This window comes from Scomber japonicus, chromosome 20 (genome assembly GCF_027409825.1).
Source record: "Scomber japonicus isolate fScoJap1 chromosome 20, fScoJap1.pri, whole genome shotgun sequence".
Taxonomy (NCBI): Eukaryota; Metazoa; Chordata; class Actinopteri; order Scombriformes; family Scombridae; genus Scomber; species Scomber japonicus.
Genome location: NC_070597.1, coordinates 19,776,859 through 19,799,663, shown reverse-complemented (window position 1 = coordinate 19,799,663; position 22,805 = coordinate 19,776,859). Strand labels below are relative to the sequence as shown.

The 22,805-nt window shown below is 39.6% G+C and overlaps 3 protein-coding genes across 5 annotated transcripts; all 3 read left to right on the top strand.

Moving 5' to 3' along the window:
• The first annotated feature begins 190 nt into the window (after positions 1–190).
• On the top strand, positions 191–12,775 carry gspt1 (G1 to S phase transition 1). Of its 2 annotated transcripts, none has more exons than XM_053340911.1 (14): positions 191–547; positions 806–859; positions 3,039–3,305; positions 3,396–3,429; positions 3,825–3,902; positions 4,821–5,001; positions 5,261–5,415; positions 5,581–5,721; positions 6,515–6,608; positions 10,462–10,542; positions 10,764–10,937; positions 11,510–11,599; positions 11,690–11,858; positions 12,019–12,775. In XM_053340911.1, the coding sequence occupies exons 1-14, from the start codon at positions 352–354 to the stop codon at positions 12,069–12,071; spliced, it is 1,767 nt and encodes a 588-aa protein (XP_053196886.1). In that variant the 5' UTR covers positions 191–351; the 3' UTR covers positions 12,072–12,775. The 2 variants fall into 2 exon arrangements, with proteins under 2 accessions (XP_053196886.1, XP_053196885.1); XM_053340910.1 differs by having other exon boundaries at positions 6,491–6,608.
• Positions 12,776–13,481: 706 nt separating this feature from the next.
• On the top strand, positions 13,482–17,149 carry rsl1d1 (ribosomal L1 domain containing 1). 2 transcript variants are annotated; one of them, XM_053340916.1, is made up of 9 exons: positions 13,482–13,545; positions 13,814–13,953; positions 14,075–14,213; positions 14,526–14,674; positions 15,422–15,523; positions 15,943–16,036; positions 16,290–16,412; positions 16,525–16,698; positions 16,805–17,149. In XM_053340916.1, exons 1-9 carry the CDS (start codon positions 13,507–13,509, stop codon positions 16,940–16,942), a joined length of 1,098 nt encoding a protein of 365 aa, XP_053196891.1. In that variant the 5' UTR covers positions 13,482–13,506; the 3' UTR covers positions 16,943–17,149. The 2 variants fall into 2 exon arrangements, with proteins under 2 accessions (XP_053196891.1, XP_053196890.1); XM_053340915.1 differs by having other exon boundaries at positions 16,802–17,149.
• Positions 17,150–20,085: 2,936 nt separating this feature from the next.
• Positions 20,086–22,579, top strand: LOC128381002 (transmembrane protein 238-like). Its single transcript, XM_053340925.1, has one exon. The coding sequence runs from the start codon at positions 20,206–20,208 to the stop codon at positions 20,710–20,712; it is 507 nt and encodes a 168-aa protein (XP_053196900.1). The 5' UTR covers positions 20,086–20,205; the 3' UTR covers positions 20,713–22,579.
• Positions 22,580–22,805: the final 226 nt, after the last annotated feature.

Genomic DNA, 22,805 nt, shown 5'->3' with positions numbered 1-22,805 from the left:
TGTTGTATTTGTTTTAGTGTGACAATAAAATTACAATAAAAAAAGACAACATATTTGTAGTTTGTCATCTTTGTTTCATGTATGAGAGAGACAGCTCCATTTATCTGCAGAGGTGTGAAGTTGGTGGTACAGCCAGAGGAGGTCAGCTGCTGGCCTCTAGCGGTGTTTGGTGGTCGTGCAGCAGCTGAGCACCACTTCTCCTCGGCCGGGCTTCACAAAGCGATGGGAACTTCACCAAATGTGCTGCCAAGAGTATAAACACACCAGCAACTAAACGCCTTTTCACGGAACCGTAAAAATCATACACCTTTCCCTGCAGCGGACAGGTTGTCAACTCTGGAAAACGCAGCGATGGACTCGAGAGACACAGCCCCGGATTCGTGGGAGCTGGAGGAGGATGCCGAGGCCCCGGCTGCCGCGGCGGGGCTCCCGACCGCCTTCGCCGCCCTCAACGTCAACGCCAAGCCGTTTGTCCCCAACGTTAACGCCCCGGTGTTTGTGCCGAGCTTCCTTCAAGCCAGCGCTGTGGAAATGCCTCCTTCAGACGGTGGGTGAATGTCATACAGCTGCCTGGAAGTTAGCTTAGCCTGCTAATCCAGCTAAGTTAGCCTTCCTGTGTGAAACCAGTGTCACAGTTATTGCATTTCCACTAACTAATCAACAAGTCGACAGAGTGGTTGTCATGTGCTGCACTAGATGAATAACTGCCATATAACCGATTATCTGTCACAACCAAACCAAAAACGTGACCCCTCTTGCCTAATAAATATTTATGAAAGTTTGACATGCTTTTCTCTCCTTAAAGGTGCCCCTGATCCAGTTGCCAGCATGGAGGTGGCAGAAACAGCCTGTGTGCAATGTATGTATACAATGTACTGTAAGCATTGCATGTTTAGGTTATTGAGTCATAACCCTGGTGTGCACATGTACCTGCAGCCAGGTTTGAAACCTCAGACCAAACTTAATGCTGATAGGAGTGTTTTGAGGTTCACTTTGAATCCCTTGCTTGTAGGTACCATATTTGGATAGCTGGTAAACTCATGTGCATGGACTCATGTTCAATATGATGCAACCTCACTTGTCCATGCCCGAAATAGACGTACCATTTGGCACACATTGTGATCGCTGTCAAGCCCTGCATGTCCAAGACCTTACCCCTTTATTTGCTTATTCCAGATGAATACAGTCACCTTGGTTCCCACTAGTTTTAATTTACCTGTGTTAGGTTTGTTCACATTCCTGGCCTGACCCGGGACACTGTTCCCCTCCACTTGAATTACAGAGAACTGATGATGTTTTTTTTTTTTTTTTAATGGAGAGGCAGCTGTAGCCAGACTGAGTGAGATACAGACACAGGATCACATGATCAGATGTAGCGTGTATAGAAAAGATAGACACACAGTATGAATGGTGTCTAGAAACTGTTCCCCTCTCATCACTAAATGACAGATATTCACAGCGACACTCATTCCAGCGCTTGTTATTCCTTTTATAAAATACACTCAAATTCCTATGAACATGTCTGAACGACAAATTATAATTAGAGCGTGGACAAAGTCAAGGCAGGAATAGCTTTTCTGAGTTGCCAGCAGCAGTTTCTCACAGGCTGATTATAAAGGACGAGGGATGAGAAGAAAATAGGCATTGTACATGACTGCTGGGCTGCATAATTTCATAGTTATGGAAATGGGAAGCTTATTTGTTTGTTGCCATGGGAGGCTGCCTCTTCTTCGCAGATTTCCATGTACTCTTGTTACTGTTTATTTATACGAGTTGTGCTTGTTTTCCTGGCAGATAATTGTGTTTTTAACAAGTGGACAGCATGAGTAAATGATAAACAGCAGACCACACACAATGAAGAGATACAATGTGTTGAGATGATTGTGAAGGCAAATTAATTTTTAAGCATATGCCCTCCTCAAGGCCTTTTTTTAATGGCATATGTAGATTGATTTAGATTTTTCAAATGGAAATAACTAGTGCCCCGACTGTTACTGGATTTTGGGGCTGATGCCTCATATTATGGTGTAAAAAAATCTGATCTATATGTTGACTGATAATCTTATATATATGTGCAATGTGGTTATCAAACATTTGTGACAAAGGATGCAGTATATTTTACAGTTATAACTATGAACTTTATTGTATGAAATGGCATTAGTGCACCGAAACAGTAAACTACACAGGGAATTAAATAATTATAAATAAAATAATAAAACACAACAACAAAAAATATATACATATATATTAAACTTGAATTAAGAATAAGGATCAGATATATATAAAATGTTGCCTATATAACTTAAAATATATTGGTGCATATCAGACATATATTGATATTGATCGATACTGATATATCTGTTATATGCCAATATCGACTGAGCGGTACATCGGTCGAGTTCGAGAAATAATAAATGGAGCTCTGTTAAGTCAGATTGGTTAATGAAGTTGCAATTTATTTCATTTAAACAGGATTAAAAACTAAAAAATATTATGCAGATTCACAATCAAGATGAATTCACAATAGAATATAATTCAATAAACTGCCTTGATTCATTTGTTAATTATATTTCTTGATGAACTGATCAGACGTTCAGGCTAAAGATGTGTCATAAAAGATTAAAGAAAGCTGGAATCAGAACATTTTCACATTTTCTTCTTTAAAAAAAAAGATAATCATCAGCTAATCATTGCAGCTGTAATGTCTTAGATAGGCGTGTGACTGATAGTGGTGCAGCAGATAGAGATGAATAAGAAGACTTTGCTCAGTGTTGCTCTGTCTTTGAAGTTGGAATGGCCTCTGTGCCTGCTTGAAGTGTCCAGGAGGAGATCTCATTTGAAATATGTGTGCAAAAATGTGCAAAGTGGATTTAAGTTTGGTGAAAAAAAAGGAAAACTGGTAGATGTATATCAGCATAAATGACACATTTTAAAGCACGTTGAAGGTCTCGTATTAATTTCCCACCTCGTGCATTAAAAACATGGGGGTTAACGAGTAGAATGACATCTTTAGTAAATAAACTCTGTATGGGTTGCAGCTCCACTGGAGAACGGAGGCACGGAGGCAGACATGACCACAGAGGAAGAGACGTGGGAGCAGAAGGAAGAGCCGGGGGGAGACGGAGGAGGTGGAGGACAGGAGGACCCGGGGGCTGGGGGAGCCTGTGAGGAGGGCGCCGTCAGGAAGGAGGACGAGGAGATGATGGAGGAGGAAGAGGAGGAGCTGCCCGTACCCAAAGTGGCCCCCGCACCACCAAACGCCCCTAAGAAAGAACACGTGAACGTTGTCTTCATCGGTCACGTGGGTGCGTCTCATTCCTTTTACGTCCATGTTCATTCATTTAAGTAAAGCTGTTTCCCTCTTATCATTTTTATACATGTTCTTGTCTTGTTAGATGCTGGAAAATCGACAATTGGAGGACAGATCATGTGAGTAATACATTTTTCATGTTGTGTGTTGGCGGATCTCAACGCTGAGAGGCTCACGATAAATAAAAAATATAAAGTACTTAAATGTCATGTTCAGCGTGGTGTTGTGTGTCTTTTAAATGACAACACTTTATGGAAAACTTAAAACTGCCTTCAGATTTTGAAAATTAAAAATAAATTCAGTGTTTAAAGTCGGGAAAAAAAACGTCCACGCTTGTATTACATCATTGGGCTATTACCCAGAGTGCAAAGGGTCGCCTTTTGCTCAACAGTACTGCACAGTTTTCAGTGTGTGGCGCCACAGATATACATAAAGTCACCTGTGTGCATTATTACAGTCCTTCTCGACTTCTGCTTTGCCAACCTCTCCTTTTGTTGTGTTTCTCTCTATATAGGTACTTAACTGGAATGGTGGACAAGCGAACCCTGGAAAAATATGAAAGAGAAGCGAAAGAGAAGAACAGGGAGACATGGTGAGAGATTCTGAATCAGTTAAACAGTATAAAATATGCTCATGAATACTATCAGTAGCTTTACATTTGAAAGATTGTGTTATTTTACTTTTTTCTAGTCACTCAGCGGCTCCTAACCATAAAATTCCATTCAATCAGTCAATCAATTACAGGGTTCCTGAAGATCCTTAAAAAAGAATTTAAGGTCACAAAATGTGCTAAAAAGTCTTATTTTTAATGACAATAAGTCTTAAATTTTGAGGTGATGCCTTGTTGCTTGAGAAATATCCCCACACAGGATACACTGATTTACATATGGTTACCCTGTTAGTGTGAAAATGACCAAAACAGCTGTATTGTTTTCAAGCAAATCAAAAAATTGAAATTGAAATAGAAATTGAAATGCCTTTTTAACACAAAAAGTTTTATTTTATGTAAAGTGTAACTTTGGGACACAGTTAATTGCATTTTCCATTAATTTGTTTACTTTATGTATCATATATAGGAATATTAAATTATAAAATATATCCCTATTATAATGTAATAACATCAAGCTGACCCCTCATGCATTTAAGAATATTTGATTTCAAAAAGTATGCAGCGATTCTGGATCCATTTTTCAATCAACAGAGAATTAATCTGCAACTAGTTTTGAGTTTGTTTGTTTTTTTTCAGGCTAATTATTCACTGATTCCAGCCTCTGAAATGTGAGGAATTTCTGCTTTTTCCAGGCTCAATATTTTCTGACATTTTATAGACAAAACAATCATTGAGCTGAGAAAATAATTAGCAGATTAATGGATAATGAAAATAATTGTCATCTGCAGCCGTAAGTCGACATTTACCCAAATATGTTTTTTGGTCTCATCAGCCTTCTTTTTCTTGTGTCATTGCAAAATATAAACAACAATAATGAATGAATAACGGCGGCTACTGCAGGTACCTGTCGTGGGCTCTGGACACGAACCAGGAGGAGAGAGACAAGGGGAAGACGGTGGAGGTGGGGAGGGCTTACTTCGAGACTGAGAAAAAACATTTCACCATCCTCGACGCCCCCGGACACAAGAGCTTTGTCCCCAATATGATTGGTGGAGCTTCACAGGCTGACCTGGCAGTCCTGGTGAGCTGGACTAACATGGACACACGTACAGTTAACCCTAACTGACCCTAAACTTCAGACACACACAGATTAAATCCTGTACTCACGCATACTACAGGTGCTTGTAACATTTTATATTTATTGTCTAACTTCTTCTAACTTAGAACACTCCTTCAGAATAATCCACTTCTGGTCCATCTCTGTCATGTATCTTATAAGCACAGAATATAGATAAAGAAGATGATGCTCGCTCTAACATGTGATTATGCGTTTGTATCAGGTGATTTCAGCAAGAAAGGGAGAGTTTGAGACGGGCTTTGAGAAGGGCGGACAGACACGGGAGCACGCCATGCTGGCTAAAACGGCAGGAGTCAAACACCTCATTGTCCTGATCAACAAGATGGATGACCCCACTGTCAACTGGAGCCTAGAGAGGTGAGCAGGGCCGATAAGATTTGACGTGAATTTTAATGCTCATGTTAGGAGCGGTATTTCTACACTAATCATAAAAAATGCTGACAATGCTGAAAATTGTAAAAATCCACAATGTCATGCATTTATGTAGTAAATAATCCCCATCTGTTCCTCACCCTCACGCAGGTATGAGGAGTGTAAGGAGAAGCTGGTGCCATTTCTAAAGAAGGTGGGCTTCAACCCCAAGAAAGACATCCACTTTATGCCTTGCTCTGGACTCACAGGTGCCAATCTCAAGGACCCCGTGACTGAATGCCCATGGTACACGTAAGTTTTCTTGCTGCACACTGTGTACATGATCCACAGGGAATACTCTGTAATAATGTAATACACTGTGTAAACAAAAACAACACACATCATCAATATGAAAACATGACTCGGACAGTATCTGAATGTTTGGGTTAATATTTAATTTTTTCGTGGGGTTGTTTTTCCCCCAGTTAACCATTTTTGTCACAAATATCACACCAGTTTGTCCTTACACTCCAAACCAATACTTCAAAACTCTTTTTCTTTGTACACTCTGATCATCAATCATAAAAACGTCCATGAATGTGTTGAAGGGTTCTCCTTATCCCCTCAGTAGCAGATTTGCCACAATGTAAACAAGCTATGGGCTAAATTCACAGAGCTGTGGATTGAGCTGTTTTAACTTAAGTATTCAGACATTCAGCAAAGTTACTCACTTTAATGAACTTTTCATTGATTTTGAACAGATTAGCAGTGCAGTGCAGGTTCAAGCTTGAAATCCCAGGTGTTATTTTTCACCTCATTATTTGGTACTAATGCTTCTGATTTAAAGTTTTTCCACACAAATTCAGATCTTCTTGTTAAATAAACAGACATAGACTGCAGCTTTTTTTTTTTTTTACTGCTTCAGGCTTCCTACTTTTGTGCCAGAATGCACTTGATACAAAAGAGTCACGGTCACACAAATCAGCCATTGAACACACGAGGACACAGAAGCTTGACTCTGACTTTACTTCAACAGGCTGGAATGTATTTCATGAACTTTAACGACTACGTTAATGGATAGTTTGTCTTTTTCTGTCTTCACCAGGGCTTTGCCATTTATCGCCCACTTGGACAGTTTGCCAAATTTTACCAGATCCAATGACGGACCAGTCAGACTACCTATAGTAGACAAATACAAGGTGAGCAGCTATAATTCTCTGTCTGAGGAGAGAAAAACCATAAACCTGCAGAGACTTGTTTTTTTCTCTACTCAGCGGATGAGTGGGTATTACATTTCTTTTAGTTTTTTTGTTCACTTGGCCAAAATCTGTTTTCCTCCCTCTCCAGTTTGTCATTCTCCTTCCTCTCGGGTGCTTTTCCAAGAACACACACTCTGTCACACAAACACACACACACACACACACACACATGCTCACACACGCTCACACACACACACAGCCTCTGCATAGTCATTCCTCTTAAAGATAATTCAGCTGCTTGGCACTCGCTGCGGTTTGGAAATTGGAAGCAGTTCAACACGTACTGTAAGTGTTGTTGGAATTGAGTTATTTTGGAGCCGCGTCAGTCGCCGCTTCATTAATCATCAGCTCTCTCCTTTTCTTCTAACAGTATGTCATCTTTTCCTTTCATCCTCTTGTCTTGTCGTCGTTTAAAATGCTCCCCTCTTCTTAAGATTGCATAAGAGCCTTATGTAGTGGTTATATGACTAAGTAATCCCAACTGGTTGTTCGCCTGATGTAACAGGATTACGGTTCAGTTAACTGGGTGCTTGCATACTTGTGGTCGTCACACAGCAGATCCTCACACAGCTGTGGGTAAAAACACCCTGATTATATTTGGGGTGTTGGAAACAAATGGTTTTCAAAGCAGGATCGTTAATTCGTGTTTGGCTCCGAGCAGTTTCTAGCCCAGTAAAAGACATTCAGTTTGTATTAATGTAGAAATCTATAGCTGATTTTTTGTTTTTTGCAGAAGTGATTCATGTTTTTATTATTATCACTGACACATTGTTGAAATTTGCATACACAAGAGGAAGCGTTCAGTGGTTTCTCCTCCAAAATTCCATGTATTATAAGTATTGTGTAATAATTGTGTGCTCCACTGCTCTGCATTTTTATTTATTTTTTTCCGGAGCTGGGATGTATTCAGTGTCTTGTCATTTACATAACCCACCTCTCATGGAATTATTCATACACATTAATCAACAACAAACCAAACATCCCACTATGTAAACCCGCCAGCATCTAAAATCACGATATAATGAGCTCATACCGGGGTAGGAGGGCTTTTTTTTTTTTTGGCCTCGTGAAATATGCTTCGGGGGCATTTTGGATCATTTCCAAGGCATTTTTTTCAGATGATGGGAAAAACTTTCATTCTGTGTTGCATGACAGACTAATATTCAATGACTCTTATTCAAAAGAATCAAGGGAGCAGCCCAACTTATGATGCAAGAATATTTAATGGGTAAAAGTTACAGATTACAAGTGTGTATTCTTTACCCATTTTATTCATATTTTATTACGAAAAGAATCAAAAATAAACACAAACTTACATAACAACGTCATAGTTCAATATGTCAACAGTATTGCTGATTGTGTGGTATGTTATGTGTGGCACTCTGTGGGTTAAATGAATATGTACTGTGACAGCTTTGGTAGCTTTAATTTTACATAACTCATCAAACAGTGGTGGGCAAATAGCTGCCTGTGGGCCAAATCCTCCCCTCCTGCAAAACATATTTGGCCCCCTGATGAAAGCAGAAGTTTTGACTTTCATAATTAACATCAAAACTTTTACAGAATTTTCCAAAAAATCTTCTGTCGACAACAAAATAAACACAAGGCGTGATAATCCCAGTGAATATAATCTTGTTGCATCTAATAAAGCTCCGACATAAGAAGAGGCATTAAAAGTGACTGCACCATGCTTTTTGAACTGTACATGATGTTAGAATTAAGCCTCATAAATCTACCCCAAATTACATCTAGATGTGTGAATTTTAACACTGCTTTAATTACACAACTTTAACCTATTGGACCAGAGCAGATTTATGTGGATGTTATTTGTTTATTGCCTTCCAATACAATCCAAAACAGTGTTATAAATCTTTTTTTACTCTTAAATTAATTAAAAGAAGTAAATTAAAAATAGGTAGCCCTTCCACTATTCCCTCAATGAAAGATGGTGGAAACATTGGCCTGTGGTTGAACCATTTGCTGACATAAATGTCATAAATGAATAATTTATAGTATGTAATCCACATAAAGTGGGAGGCTTTTTCGGAGAGTTATTTTTCTTCTGTTCCATGCTGGGCTGCAAGTAACGATTGCTTCATTGTTGATTTTGTTGTTTTTGATCACTTGATTAGTTGTTTGGTCTATAAAATGTTTTTTTAATTAAAAAAAAAAAAGTCAATTACTGTTTCCTGATGCCCAAGGTGATGTCCTCAAGTGTTATTTTGTCCCTATCAACAGTCCACAAGCCAAAAATATTCAGTTTACTTTCATAGAGAAATTATTCATATTTGAGAAACTAGAACCAGAGAATTTGATCATCTTGTCTTAAGAAAATGATGATTGTTCAAGTATCAATATAATTTGCTTTCATTTCCTGTCAATCTACTAATCATTGCCGTTGTAGTAAGTTCAGTTAAAGGTGCAGTGTGTAGAATTTAGTGGCATCTTGTCAAACAGACTTGAGGTAGAAATGGAATATAATATTCAGAAGTATGTTTTAAATAGTGTGTGATCACCTGAAACTAAGAATGATTGTGTTTTCGTTACCTTAGAATGAGTTCTTTATAGGGCCTTTCACATTTTTTGTAACTTTTGCGGCCACCATAGTTTCATTTTGAAAGGAGGGTGAGGGACATGTATTCAATGTATGCAATCTTCAACCTCACCACTAGATGTCACTAAATCCTACACACTAACCCTTTAATGCTCCGTCCTCATTTCGGATCAAATTTGAATTTTGAACTTTTTTTTAAAACCATATTTGTTGTAAAACATGATATAAAGGATATTACAGGGAAAAAAATCTACCTCATTATATAAGTAATAGTCACAGATTTTTATCATCTCTGTCCAACGGCCTGTATCTTTCAGATTCAATATATCATGGTAATATTCCAAATCTTATGTGTGTTTATGGTGATTTACTTTTACACTAGTTCAACTTAAAATAGTTTTCCAATCTTTCTGAAATAAAATTAGGTTTTCACTTTTGGTTTTTGCCAGATTTCCTCTGACATGGTATTTGAACTATGCAAATGTTTGTCAGATTAGTTTAATAGTCAGAAAACACCAGTGTAATGTTGTATTTTATATACACACACATCTGTCCATTGTCCATCACAACGCAGTTAATGTTTTTAAGCAAAATTGTCTAATTGCTTGTCCATGCTTTTCATTGTCTTACATGATAATAAGTCAATATCTTTGGTGTTTTGTATTGTTGGTCAGACAAAACAAGACATTTGAAGACGTCACCTTTGACCTTTTTAACTGTTATTTTTCACAGTTTTTTAGATTTTATAGACAAAACAATTAATTGATTCATTGTGAAATAATCAGAAGAAAGAAGAAACACAATCATTAGTTGCAGCCATACACTAATGAAACAGGATGCACATTCCTTACCTTTGGAGGCAGCTGGATTCACAAGATCACACAAGAATCCATCTCGTCAGGCTTAAAGTTATGCGCTTGTGTCTGAATAGCGTCCTATGAGGAGTCTTACGTAATGTTGTGATCTCGCAAAGCCAACTGCCTCACAAGTTAAGACAGTGATTGTTCAGACAGATTGTTCATCCAATCACCTGCCAAGTATTTTTTTTGGAAGTGCCTGCCCCTTTCCAGTTTCCAAGGATGACTTCTCAGACAGAAAAACATTTGAAGGAAACAAAGATTCTTGTCCTTGTTTCAATTGTAGGAACTTTTATGTTATATTTTTGATTTCCCAATTAATTGTTATGTGTGTGCTTGTGTGTGTGTGTGTGTGTGTGTGTGTGTGTGTGTGTGTGTGCAGGACATGGGCACAGTCATCCTCGGGAAACTGGAGTCCGGATCCATCAGTAAAGCTCAGCAGCTGATCATGATGCCAAACAGGGTGAGCTCTCCTCTGTGTGACTTTGGTCCTTCTCACATGAGACCGATAAACCCCTCCTCCCAGAAATAACTCAGAGGCTTCATTCTTGTATTAAATGTACTGCAGCGTGGACAGAAAGACGATCCTTTTATCAGAAAGGTTTCAGCTATTTGGATCCGGTTCCAGTGCAGCGATAATGTGTTTAGGTAACATATTTACAAGCGCCTCTTTGTGTGTTACAGCACACAGTGGAGGTATTGAGTCTGCTGAGCGATGACGTGGAGACAGATGATGCGACCCCAGGGGAGAATCTGAAGTTGAGGCTGAAGGGCATTGAGGAGGAGGAGATCCTACCTGGGTTCATCCTCTGTAGCCCTGACAACCTGTGCCACTCCGGCCGCACCTTTGACGCACAGGTGAAGACCACAATCCCTTCCTGCTGGCATCAGTAGTCTGATTTATCCCTTTAAAAAAAAATTACTAACAAATAAACTCCACACCATATGCTCCTGTATTTAATCCACTGCCGCCCCCCTCTCCTGTCTGCTGCTCTCCAACAATCCATGCATCCTTTTTACAGGTTGGCATAGCAACAGCAACAAATGGTTGGGGGGGTCAGGGTCTGTCCAAGCAGGGCTTTTGTGGGTGGGATGTCTGTGCCGCAACCTGATCAATTCTAAAGCCAGACGTTTATGCGGAGCCACTGTTAACAGGCAGCCGGCAGTCAGCAGCTTTTCTTTCTCTTTTTTAAATTTTTTTTGGATGCAATGTTAGCAGAGCAGGCTGCTGTGGTGACTGGCACTTCCTTATTTATCATTCAAAGATACAGACACATTTTACTGACACGTGGCACTTTGAATTTTTAAATTTTGAAGTATATATGAAAACATGACGAGTGAATTAAATGTGATTTCCAGTATATCCTGAACATATATTGTGATTGTGACTTCTCATTTTAAAATTTTCTCCCTTTTTTTGTGTGATTCAGATCGTTATCATCGAGCACAAATCAATCATTTGTCCTGGTTACAACGCGGTCCTTCACATCCACACCTGCATCGAAGAAGTGCAGATCACAGTAAGTTACCGCCTACAAGCATAGGTCTTTATATTGGTCACCTCCTGGTTTCGCCGGACTCTGGTTGAACTCTTGAATTCCTGACCGCAGGCCTTAATCTGTCTGGTGGACAAGAAGACGGGCGAGAAAAGCAAAACACGACCACGCTTTGTTAAGCAGGACCAGGTGTGTATCGCCAGGCTCCGGGCAGCAGGAGTCATCTGCTTAGAGACCTTCAAAGACTTCCCTCAGATGGGACGATTCACACTGCGGGATGAAGGTTAGGACACTGTGGGAGTGTGTGTTTTGTAATATAAAATCATCTCAGTTTTTAGCTGCTAACATAACATTGTGTATTTATATACGTTAAATGCACGAGTGAGTTAAGTAATTCAATGAGAAATAGTTTTCACGTCTCACATCTTCCTTCCTTCCGTCAGGCAAAACCATCGCCATCGGCAAAGTGCTGAAGCTGGTGCCAGAAAAGGACTAAATACTAAAGTGGCAGCCTGCATGGAGTCGATCAATTCGTTACCAGAGGAGAAACGCTGCTAGAGCCGACCCAAACAGCTGCTCTCTCTTTTACACACAACTATGCTGAAAGAGAAGAACAACGACAACAAGGAGCGAAGAGGGAGAAATAAACTGCATCAAATGAATGAAGAAAACGAGACTGAATCAGTTTTTTTAGACGAACAATATGAAACGAGAGACCAAGTCCAGTGTGTCAGCTTTCTCATATTGAGAGCTCAGCTATGCCACTAATGTAGCTACATGTCCCCCCCTTGTGTACTCACACGGCTGACGGCGCTGTCGGCCGGCCACGCCATTTGTTTTTAGAATGGAGATGCAGTGTTACTGAGCTTGGGGAAGAAAAATGAAAATTAAAAAAAAATAAAACACTACAGAATGATTTCATATCCTGCAAAAACAAACCAGCGTTAGCCTGTAATTATAATTTGCAAAGAACATCTCCCTTTTTAAGAGTGGGATTAAGAATCCGACGGACGTTTTATTTGATTTTAAGGATTGCTGTACCAAATTTTTTTTGGTTTGGTCTCTCTCCACATGAGATGGTTTGATTGGATTGAGCTCACATACTACTCTGATGAACCAAGGATAAACACACACGCTCACACAGACAGACACACACAGCTGTTACATAATCTAAACTGAAAATAAATGATCAAGTTGCAACAGAAACGTGTTTGTTTTCTTTCTATGAAGGGACGGACATATGAATAGCCGATGGGAATCAATTCTACTAATTCTGATCATTTTGAATACTGATACCAAAAGATTCAATATTAATTAAATATATATACACATCATATACAGAATATCAAGGTATTCATCTTGTGGTTTGCAGAGGAAGGGTTAAAAAACTTACAGATCATATAAAAACATTCAAGCAAAAGATAGGCTTTCATAGTTTTTACAGCCTTCATATCATAGAAAAATTAAATTGAATACTGTTTGACCTCCTTTTAGAAAATCAAGTTAATAATTTTACCTGTGAATCTGCTATTAGGACTATGAAATAAAGCTGGTAAAATAATATATATATATTTTTTTCTTCTAGTATTCCAAAAGTTCATCTTTCCAAAATAATTCATCAATATGGCTGCTGATAAAAACTCAATTTTTTCTAGAAGAGTCTCACAAAAGGACCAAATGAGTGAAGAGCAACTAATTTAAAATACATACATTTTAATACAAATACATTTTCTGACATTTTTAAAGTAAATCTTATCTTGTGTAAAAGTATAGTAAATATATCTGTTTAAAAAGCATTTTCTAGCAGGGTTTGTGCCTGTTTTGTTTTAGTTTCCTCTTACTAATAAAGTTTCAGTTTGTATTGTGTGACGTCGGGGCAAAGCTACTGCGCATGCGTGGCGGTGCAGCACACGTGAAGCAGAGAAGACAGCATGGCTGAAAAAACAGAGTTAGCGTTGGACCGGTCACAGGTAAAATAAACCGTCTTTTTGCTTTGTTGCGTCCAAACGTTGGCAAATACAAGTTTGTTTATGTGTTTGTGAGAAATTAATGATGAGTTGACAGCAGCTAGAAGTTAAACAACGAACTAACACGGTAGCTTTGACTAGTTTAGCCACGAAGCTAATTCACAGTGGCACTGTAACAAGACTGAATCCCGTCGACACTGTTAAAAATACTTCTATAAACTCTGTTGGTGTGTATTGAATTGACACGTAATGACATAAATTGGTTCCGCAGGTGAAAAAAGCCGTCCAAGCCCTGCAGGCTTTCCTAAAAACTAAGTCCACCAGTGCCTCTCTGTTCTTGGACGAGTCTCAGCAGATCAGCCTGCTCTTCACCTTCTGGAAGATCCCGAGACAAGCACAGACCATCCGCATGTGAGTACATCAGGCAGGAACATGAAGCTTCGTGCTTCACCTGCATTTCTTAACCAGAGACTTCATTGAGATGTGCTTATGTCCCTAAATGTCATTCTTGTGTTTACCGTCCTGTCCTTAGTCCCTTGCCCCATGGCCAGCGATCAGAGGCAGAGGAGGTCTGTCTGTTCACCAGAGATGAGCCCAAAATGACAGCAGACCAGACCCAGAGGTTTTATAAGAAGTTGCTGGAGGAGAGGGGCGTCAAAAATGTCACTGAGGTACCAACCAGTCTATTCTTAATGAGCGCTGACACCTTCTGATTTGATCAGTAGAGCTTGAACACTCCGATCAGCTCAAATAAGGAGCATATATTAGCTTTTTCTTGTTTATTACATATAAAAAATGATACCTTTAAAGTTCACACTCTCTACTTTAAACATCTGTCTATAGATAAAGTACACAGAAACTAAACACTCCATTACCTCTGCACTTTCTTCGCAAGATTTTACAGCAGTGAAAATGTGTCTTCTTAGATCTGTTTCATTTTAGCATCAAGTGTTAAACATGATGTGTCTCTGTATCCGGGGCAGATCATCCCCTACAAGACCTTGAGGACAGAGTACAAACCATTTGAAGCCAAACGCCGTCTGCTGGGGAACTTCGACATGTTCCTCTCCGATGACCGCATCCGCCGCCTGCTGCCTTCCCATCTCGGAAAACATTTCTACGAGAGGAAGAAGTAAGAATTATCATGTTGCGGTTACTCGTGTTTTGCCTTTAATAACTCAGTATCCTCAAAACAATCCCACCACAAACATGACTTTAACAACTTCATGGTCAGTTTTGTGCGTGATATTTGTCCGATGTTAATCTTTGACAGCTCTTCAATACTTTGGGCCTGAGGCATTCATTTCAAAACCATAATTCAAACCAGAATCCGAAAACGTACACACCTTAGAAATCAGTGGAACCGACTCATATCAATAAATTTTTTCTGGACTCTATATTAAATAAACATCAGTAAATGCACTTGAAAAACCAATATGCTCCTTTTTAAACCGAGATCTTGGTTTATCATCAAAATTATTCACTTTTTTCTCTAGTAATAACGGTCAGTGATGAAATAAATGAAAATGAATTTCTTACTAGCACCAACAGCAACCCTTTCAAACTGTGTTCAGTGTTTGATTCGGGCAAACGCTGGTGCCACAGAAACTTCACTGTATATCCAGATGGACCTCCTCTTCCCATGGAGCCTGTCTCTACAACTCTGATACACAATATCTGTCTAATCTATCTAATACAATATATTACATGCTTTAAGCCTATAAATTAAAGCAAAAAATCCTTGGTTTAAAGCATTGAGCAGTAATTGTATTGTGTTTCGGTCCAGTCGACCAGTTCAGATAGACTGGGACACTACTGGGTTTTTGGTGTGTGTTTGTATGGTGTGGCAGTGTTGTTACCATGTTCTTGTCTTCAACAGGGAGCCGCTGTCTGTGAACCTGCAGAGCAAACAGCTGGCCAGAGACATCCACAGAGTCATCCAGGGCACCAACATGAAGGTCACAAACAAGGGCTGCTGCTGGTGAGACTTTCTCTACTGCTCATGTTCCTAATATAAGTCGAGGCAGTTTTAATCACCTGTGTGTGTGTGTGTGTGTGTGTGTGTGTGTGTGTGTGTGTGTGTGTGTGTGTGTGTGTGTGTGTGTGTGTGTGTGTGTGTGTGTGTGTGCGTGCGCAGCCTGTCTTTAGAAAATGCACCAACAGCAACCCTTTCAAACTGTGTTGAGTGTTTGTTTCGGGCAAACGCTGGTGCCATAGAAACTTCACTGTATATCCAGATGGACCTCCTCTTCCCATGGAGCCTGTCTCTACAACTCTGATACACAATATCTAACGTCTAGCTCATATGAACTATTACAATCCCTGTTTACCTTTTACAATATCACCTGAGATTTTCACGCCATAACTCAGCATTATCTCACATGGTGGTCTGTGTTGCAGCATGGCTCGTATTGCTCACTCCGGCATGACAGCAGATGAGGTGACAGAAAACATCGAGGCTGCTGTTCAAACAGTGGTGGCCAAACTAAATATGGTGAGAGAATTATCTTGCGTTTATCCAGTTTTGCAAATACATCAAAGATCAGGACCAAATTGTTTAGGAGAAGAAAATCAACTTCAACATTCCCTTAATTCACTCATAAAATGTGTTCGATGTTGACAATTCAGTTTTTCGCCACTGTTCACGTTTTCTTACAAGGTTAAGCACTTATACACCAAATTATAATATGCAAATGTTATCATTTTGGCTTGTTTTCACTGATTGATTCTGTCATTACTGTGTGTAGAAAGGACCACTGGTGAAGATTATCCACTTAAAGAGTCAAACCTCAGTGGCGCTGCCCATCTACACCTCAGACCTGGGCGACCTCACCGTGCTGGATGAAGCACAGAAGCAGACTCAGCAAAAGGTGAGAATAAAAATAAAAATATTTCTTTTTTTGTTTGAGCTATATTTATTGAAAGCACTTGTAAAATAAATACTCTGTAAAACAAAAAGCTTGTGTGATTTGTGAATTACAGCGAGATGCTGCCAAAAAGAAAAACACAGAGGACGTAAAGCAAACAGACACCACCGCAGAGGGAAAGGCAGAGGGGAAGAAGGCGGCGAAGGGAAAGAAAAAGAAGGTGGAGGAGGAGGAAGAAATCCCACAGCTGGTTCCCATAGAAACACCGAGCAAAAAGCCCAAACTGGAGGTCAGCACTGTTCACAGCTATAAGATTTAAACACTTAAACTAAAAGTATTTCATCTGACAGTTTGGATTCTGTGCTTGGAATAATTTTGTCTTTTTATTGCAGCAGTCTGCTAAAAAGAAGCAGCTGAAGAAAGCACCCAAACCTGCCCTAGTGAAGAAAGGAGCAAAAGCTCAAGGCAAAATGACCAAGAAGGCTGGCAAGAGTGACTCCAAAGTAAAAAGGAAAGTGCCTAAAGTGAAATAACCATCAGTGGCACATCACCTTTTCAACATGGACTTTTGACACAGTATCTAGGAGCAGATTGTTTATAGAGTGATTGGTGGGTATATTCAGCCTGGTTTGTTTTGTTTGCTCGACTGAAGCAAATTATAAACGTTTCTATTGGAAAAGATCTATGGCTATGTTGTGTTTTCTACATGCTTTGTAAGAATAAAATGCTTATGACGCTCAGTGAGTATTCATATACAGTAAAATTGATGTTCTACATACTGAGTTGGAATTTTAATTTTTAATCATTATATGAAAACTGACTACAATGTCATAATGGGTAAAATCCTCTCTGTGGTTCCACACTCAGCCTGAAGTGAGACAAGCTTACATCCTCTCAGCAGTCCTCTTCCTCCTCACTGTGGATTGGAGCGTGTCCCACACCACAGCAGATAAAGCCAGAGGCTTTAGTGGACCTTGTTCAGGCAGCTTTGTCTGTGATGTAGCCACTGTTGCCACAACTACAGCATGCAACAGAACAAGTAGACACGCTTGAGATTTTGCCAAGTAAACAGGTCTGAACATCAACAAAACTCAGACGATGCACATTAATAAAAGACTTCTAGCAGCAGTTTATAATAGATTTCATTTTTTGGCAACTGCACTCACAAAGGCAATGTTATCAGCAAGGGCAGAGAGATTGGAGAAAGTGCACACTGTTTTTTCCTCAAAATCTTACATTTCATGCGGTACAGCCTACAACCAGAAGTCCTGGCAGGAAACCAAAGCTGATAAAAGGGTTGATGAATACTTGAGAAGTCTATGTGACCGTAACAAGATCACCACCTCCAGAATGATACAGAAAAAAACAAAAGCAAGAACATTATCACTGAAATAAGGAGATTGTGAAATCTGTGCCATCTGTTTCAAATGGAGGCAGGCTGCTTCCCAAATGTTGCCCTGAGATGGACTCATCAATGAAGAAGACTAAAAAAAAAGGCCTGGTACACAAAAAACTCAACTAACTTATGGGGAATTCAACATGTTGCCGATGTTAGGGAACAATGGAGTGGGCTCATTGTAGCATATGTTCCACATGAGTGAAGATTATTAAAGTACATAATATTGGGTTGGGCACTTTTAAAAAAAATCAATTAAGCTTTTAAAATTTACAAGAATTAGCGGATAGGTTCATAATTTTGCCCAAATGAATGTTGACACGTTCCTGTTTCTGTAATAATTCCTCCTATTCATACTGACCATTAAGAGAGTCAATCGTAATAAAAAAATGTATTTATGTTCTGCATCTGAAGCCTTATATTATCTTTACACAAACCTTTAAATAAATTTTTGCTCAAAATGAGAACCCTGGATTATGAAGAATAGTGGATTTTGTCCCCCATTTGAAGAGCTTCTTCTAATGTTCAGTATGAACAGAGGAATGATTACAGTGAGAACAACCTGTTTCAGTTCACTGTTGTCTTGTGAAACTATCCTTTAAGATATTGTTTATAACATGAAAATAATGAAAATACCACCACCAGCTAAACCAGTCTACGTAAATCATCACTGATTTAAGCTATTCGTGGTTAAATATGCTCAAAATAGCATATCCCAGTCTATAGGAACTGACACATCATGATGTAGCAGAAAGGCTCACTAAAGATGAATGAACATGCATCCAACTGAATTATGATGCCTTTAGCTTTTGTGAGTGAATGATTTATTTGTTTCACTTATTGTAGATGTCTTAAACAGATCTGCCCATTTACATCCGCAAGACAAGGTTTCACATTAAAGGTTATTTCAGAATCACCTGGTGAAGGCTATACAGTTTACTAAATGTCATGGAGCTATTAAATATGGCCTGTTTAGTTTGCTGTAACATCTGAGGTGTATTAGCCTTGGGAAGTGTTTACTCACAGTGAATTTGGCCATCAGAGCAAAGCATGTATAGCTGCTAGCTGTATCAAATGACATGCCTATTGTTAATGGGATTATGCTCAGGCTTGTACAGCTGCTGCCTGCTACTCCCGTGCAATATTGCTACGTGGGGGCAGATTACTTTTATTATGTTTTATTGGGTATTTCATCTTTACAACACTTGAATGTTCTCTGTAGCAAAATGACCAAATTATCATATTGTCCACAAACTGATCTGGTGAATCAGAAGGTGGATTTTTCTACATTTTTCAAGGAGCCAGGATTCAGTGTACTGTGTGTTTTTGGTGGTGACAAGATGATCAGTAGATATGGCCAGAAAATGGGTTTGATGATATTGTTGTCAACAGGTGGGATGGGTCTGTGTATTCATCCAGGCCCTCCCTCTGCTGTGTGGGTGTGGCGGGCCATCTGGAATTACAGTGTGTTAACAGGTTTCTGGGCAAGAGAATAAGCGATGCATCACGCAGACACTCGCTTGATGATCTTACAGATGATGTATCTTCTTCATGTGACTGCTGGGAGGTGGCTGCGTTTTTACAGTTGATTTCATCAGGGACTGGGTGAGCGAACAGGACGACTCAATATAGAATTAAGGAGGAAAGTTGGAGAGGTATGCACGTTCGGTGGCTGCTTCTTTAATTATTCATGTGTTAAAGGTTCTCAGAGGGAAGAAACAAAGCGGACCCAGGCATCTTTCTGTGAAGCAACCATGGAAGCAATTGGAGAAACTTCATTTCCAGATGACTCCGGCAGTCAAAGCCTATGTCCAGACCCTCACGTAGGCGCCCAAGTGGCCCCAGGCTGGTCATACCTCCACAAGCCCATCATCGCGATGGTGATGGGGTCTCTGATGTCTGCTGCAGGCGCAATCCTCTTCTTGCTTCAGTCCTCAGGGGTGACGGAGGCACCCCGCTCTGTATCCTCCGCCTGTTTGTCCATAGGACTGATGTTTGTGGTGGTGGGGCTGGTGTGGGTCCCCATACTCAAAGAGAAGCAGAGACGGAAAGGGTACAGCCAGGGAGCTTGAATGAGAAGATGACTATCACTTTTTGATCCTATGAAAGTGCAAACACTATTTTTTGTCATTTTGTCATTGATGATGCAACTGTTTACTTGGTCACATGACTGGTGTGACTTCTTGCTGATAACCACTCGCACTCGTTGTACTTTGGTCATTGCCACTGCAGATTGTTTCATGTGTTTCTGTCAGTCAGTCAGTCTGTCAGTCTGTCAGTCAGGGCTCTGCTGTCCTGCAGCTGCCAGCACCTGCTCTTGTTTCTTGTTTCCACATCTGGATTAATTTTGGGGAAAAGCCTCACAGAAAGCTTTTGGTTTGGAGGACCTCTGCTGTCATCATGTCAACAGTTGTCCAGGTCGAGCCAGTCATGGAGAGGACGTATGGAGGAGTTGGACGCTGCAAGTGCTCATTTTGGTTTGCAGTGGCCCACGACATACTCGGTGTGTTCATCATGATGGTGGGGGTGTTTGGAGGCCTGATTATCCACGACTTGTTCATCTACGCCGGGGCCATCATCATCTTTCTCAGCCTGATCTGGTGGGTGTTCTGGTACTCCGGGAACATTGAGGTACCTCCTGAGGAGCTGGAGGATGACGTGGGCTTGATGAAACTGAAGAAACGTGGAATAAGCCGGGCTGTGAGGCGCATGTCCGACCGCCTCTCCAATGGGCTCAGGAACTCTTTCAGAAGGAATGGTGGACCTTTCAGAGAGGGCCCCACGGGCAACAACACATCTTCAAACACTGGACAGCCGCCAAGCACAGAATTTTCGCTCTCCACTATCTTTGACTCCTCCTTTACCTCCTCATCAAAAGAACTTGTGAGAGAGCCGCTGTCAATATGAACTAACCATCAAAGACTTTTAATAACACCAAGAGACTCTAAGCTTGGATAATATTTGTGTCCTTTCTCATTAGTTTATTCTGTTGAAAAGGATTTTGTGTTTGCTCTGCTAATATGCTAATGATTACACAGCAATGAAGTCTTGTCTAGATAAGATCCACATGCTCTTATCTACCTGATAAGGTTTAAACCTTGCACCATAACACAGTGCTGCAAATGACCATAGCTTTCTCGTTAGTCGGTATTTTATTATATTTGTTATATAAGGATATGTTATCTGAAGGATGTTTTTTCTTGTTTATTATATATTATATATATCTAAAGATACATTTAAACTTCACACTTACTATTTAATCATCTGTCTATAGATAAAGTACAGAAAAACTAAACACACCGGTGATGTGAACGTGTGTTTTTTATTTCAATAAATATCTTCTATGAAGCAAATGTAACCTAAATTTCCTCTGGAGCAATATCACTTTTATTATGAGGCCACTTTTGAGGACATTACATAGAGTTACATTCATTTCCTAGAGACTTACTCAAACCCTAACCTTAACCACTGACCCAAAATTGGGGACACAGCTTTTGTTCCCAATGAACTGGTACCAAGTCTGAAATTTGTAACCTATGATAGATACACTCACTCAGGCAGTTCCCAGGATAGATAGTTGCAAGGCATCTATTTTAACTTGTAAGCAAAATACATATAAAGTTAATCTATTTCTGCCTTTACACTGTTTAGTTAATAGGTGTTCAAGTTCGTAAAGTTTTACATTTTTGTTTGACTTAAAATGCATATCAGGCACACAGATCATGAACCATGTCCCAGTTATATAGCATGCTTATCATTGTTCCAACTTCATGACAATGCCAACATAAATCATCTCTTGATTTGGGTCTATTCATTCCGCTTGGGTACCAGTGGTAATGATTAAGGATCTTGGTGAAATGCAGTACAGCTTCATTCCATTGTTGTTGTTCAGTGTATTCCACCAATATCTGTCTCCCAAGACAATGGCACGTCTGATGAAGTCATAGAAAATTGATGTGCCCCCGCTCTTTAAGGCTGACATGTTGTAGTTGGCTTTGAATTTCAGAGACTGTGTTGAGACCAGATCTTAGCAGTGAGAGGTGGCAATGCCTGAGCTGGAGAGACAGAAATCTTTACTTGCCAGATTGTAATATTGTTATAAATACTCAAAGATAAATGTGACCGTCTTCATATAAGTCCCTTAATTACAGGATTCCTGCTTTAGTCTCGTTAGTACCAGCAGAACAGCTTGTTGGCTATAATCTTAGAGTTAAACCATACTGATGTTTCAGATGTCAAATACAGATAACTTTTAACATAACTGTGTGCCATTTTCCAACTTTCTCTAGAAAATTCTAATACCGGGTTATGAACCGGCAAAGACCGACCTGTCTGTGTCACAAATGTTTGAATATCAGGGGCTCTGTAAGGGGGTTTGATGCATTTTGACAGCCGTGCAAGTGAGAATGAGCAATGATACCAATCTAACCTATATGAAGAGAGAGTCCCCTGATGTCTTTGAGTATAGTTTAGTGCAATTAAAGAAAGGCTATTTCCCTTGACATCTAAACAATTCAACACATTTATTAAATTCTTTGAGGAGCTGTTCAAAAAGGCAGAGTGGTATCACATGCAGTAATTATGTAGTTGACCTTTGGTATTATAACCATTTTTATTACAGTTTCACTTAATTGCTTACACACTAAAACTGGGCCTGTTAACTAAACATCCCAAACCATGACACCGTCTACCAAAATACAGAAAACTATAAACACCATCACCGTGTTTTCACTCATGTGCTCATTGAGAAAGCACAGGCATTCAATAACATTAACTCAAGTCATCACATCTGGAACCTATGGATCAATTCACTTGTTTGGATACACAAAGACCTGAGGCTGAATACATGTGGTTTCCTCCTTTATGTACAAACACTTAAAAAAAAATGTTGGTAAATACATGGAAATAATTTTACTGTGTTCTGCTATCACTTGCATATATTTACAGAACTTTCTTTTTCACTAAATTTCAGTATATTTTACAGCATATTGAGGAATTAA

Coding starts and splice junctions, on each gene's coding strand:
- rsl1d1 (XM_053340915.1), top strand. CDS start 13,507: ATGGCTGAAAAAACAGAGTTAGCGTTGGACCGGTCACAG. Junction 14,675..15,421: donor CATTTCTACGAGAGGAAGAA/GTAAGAATTATC, acceptor TGTCTTCAACAG/GGAGCCGCTGTCTGTGAACC. Junction 16,413..16,524: donor AGAAGCAGACTCAGCAAAAG/GTGAGAATAAAA, acceptor TGTGAATTACAG/CGAGATGCTGCCAAAAAGAA.
- gspt1 (XM_053340910.1), top strand. CDS start 352: ATGGACTCGAGAGACACAGCCCCGGATTCGTGGGAGCTGGAGGAGGAT. Junction 3,903..4,820: donor GAGAAGAACAGGGAGACATG/GTGAGAGATTCT, acceptor CGGCTACTGCAG/GTACCTGTCGTGGGCTCTGG. Junction 10,543..10,763: donor TGATCATGATGCCAAACAGG/GTGAGCTCTCCT, acceptor TGTGTGTTACAG/CACACAGTGGAGGTATTGAG.
- LOC128381002 (XM_053340925.1), top strand. CDS start 20,206: ATGTCAACAGTTGTCCAGGTCGAGCCAGTCATGGAGAGGACGTATGGA.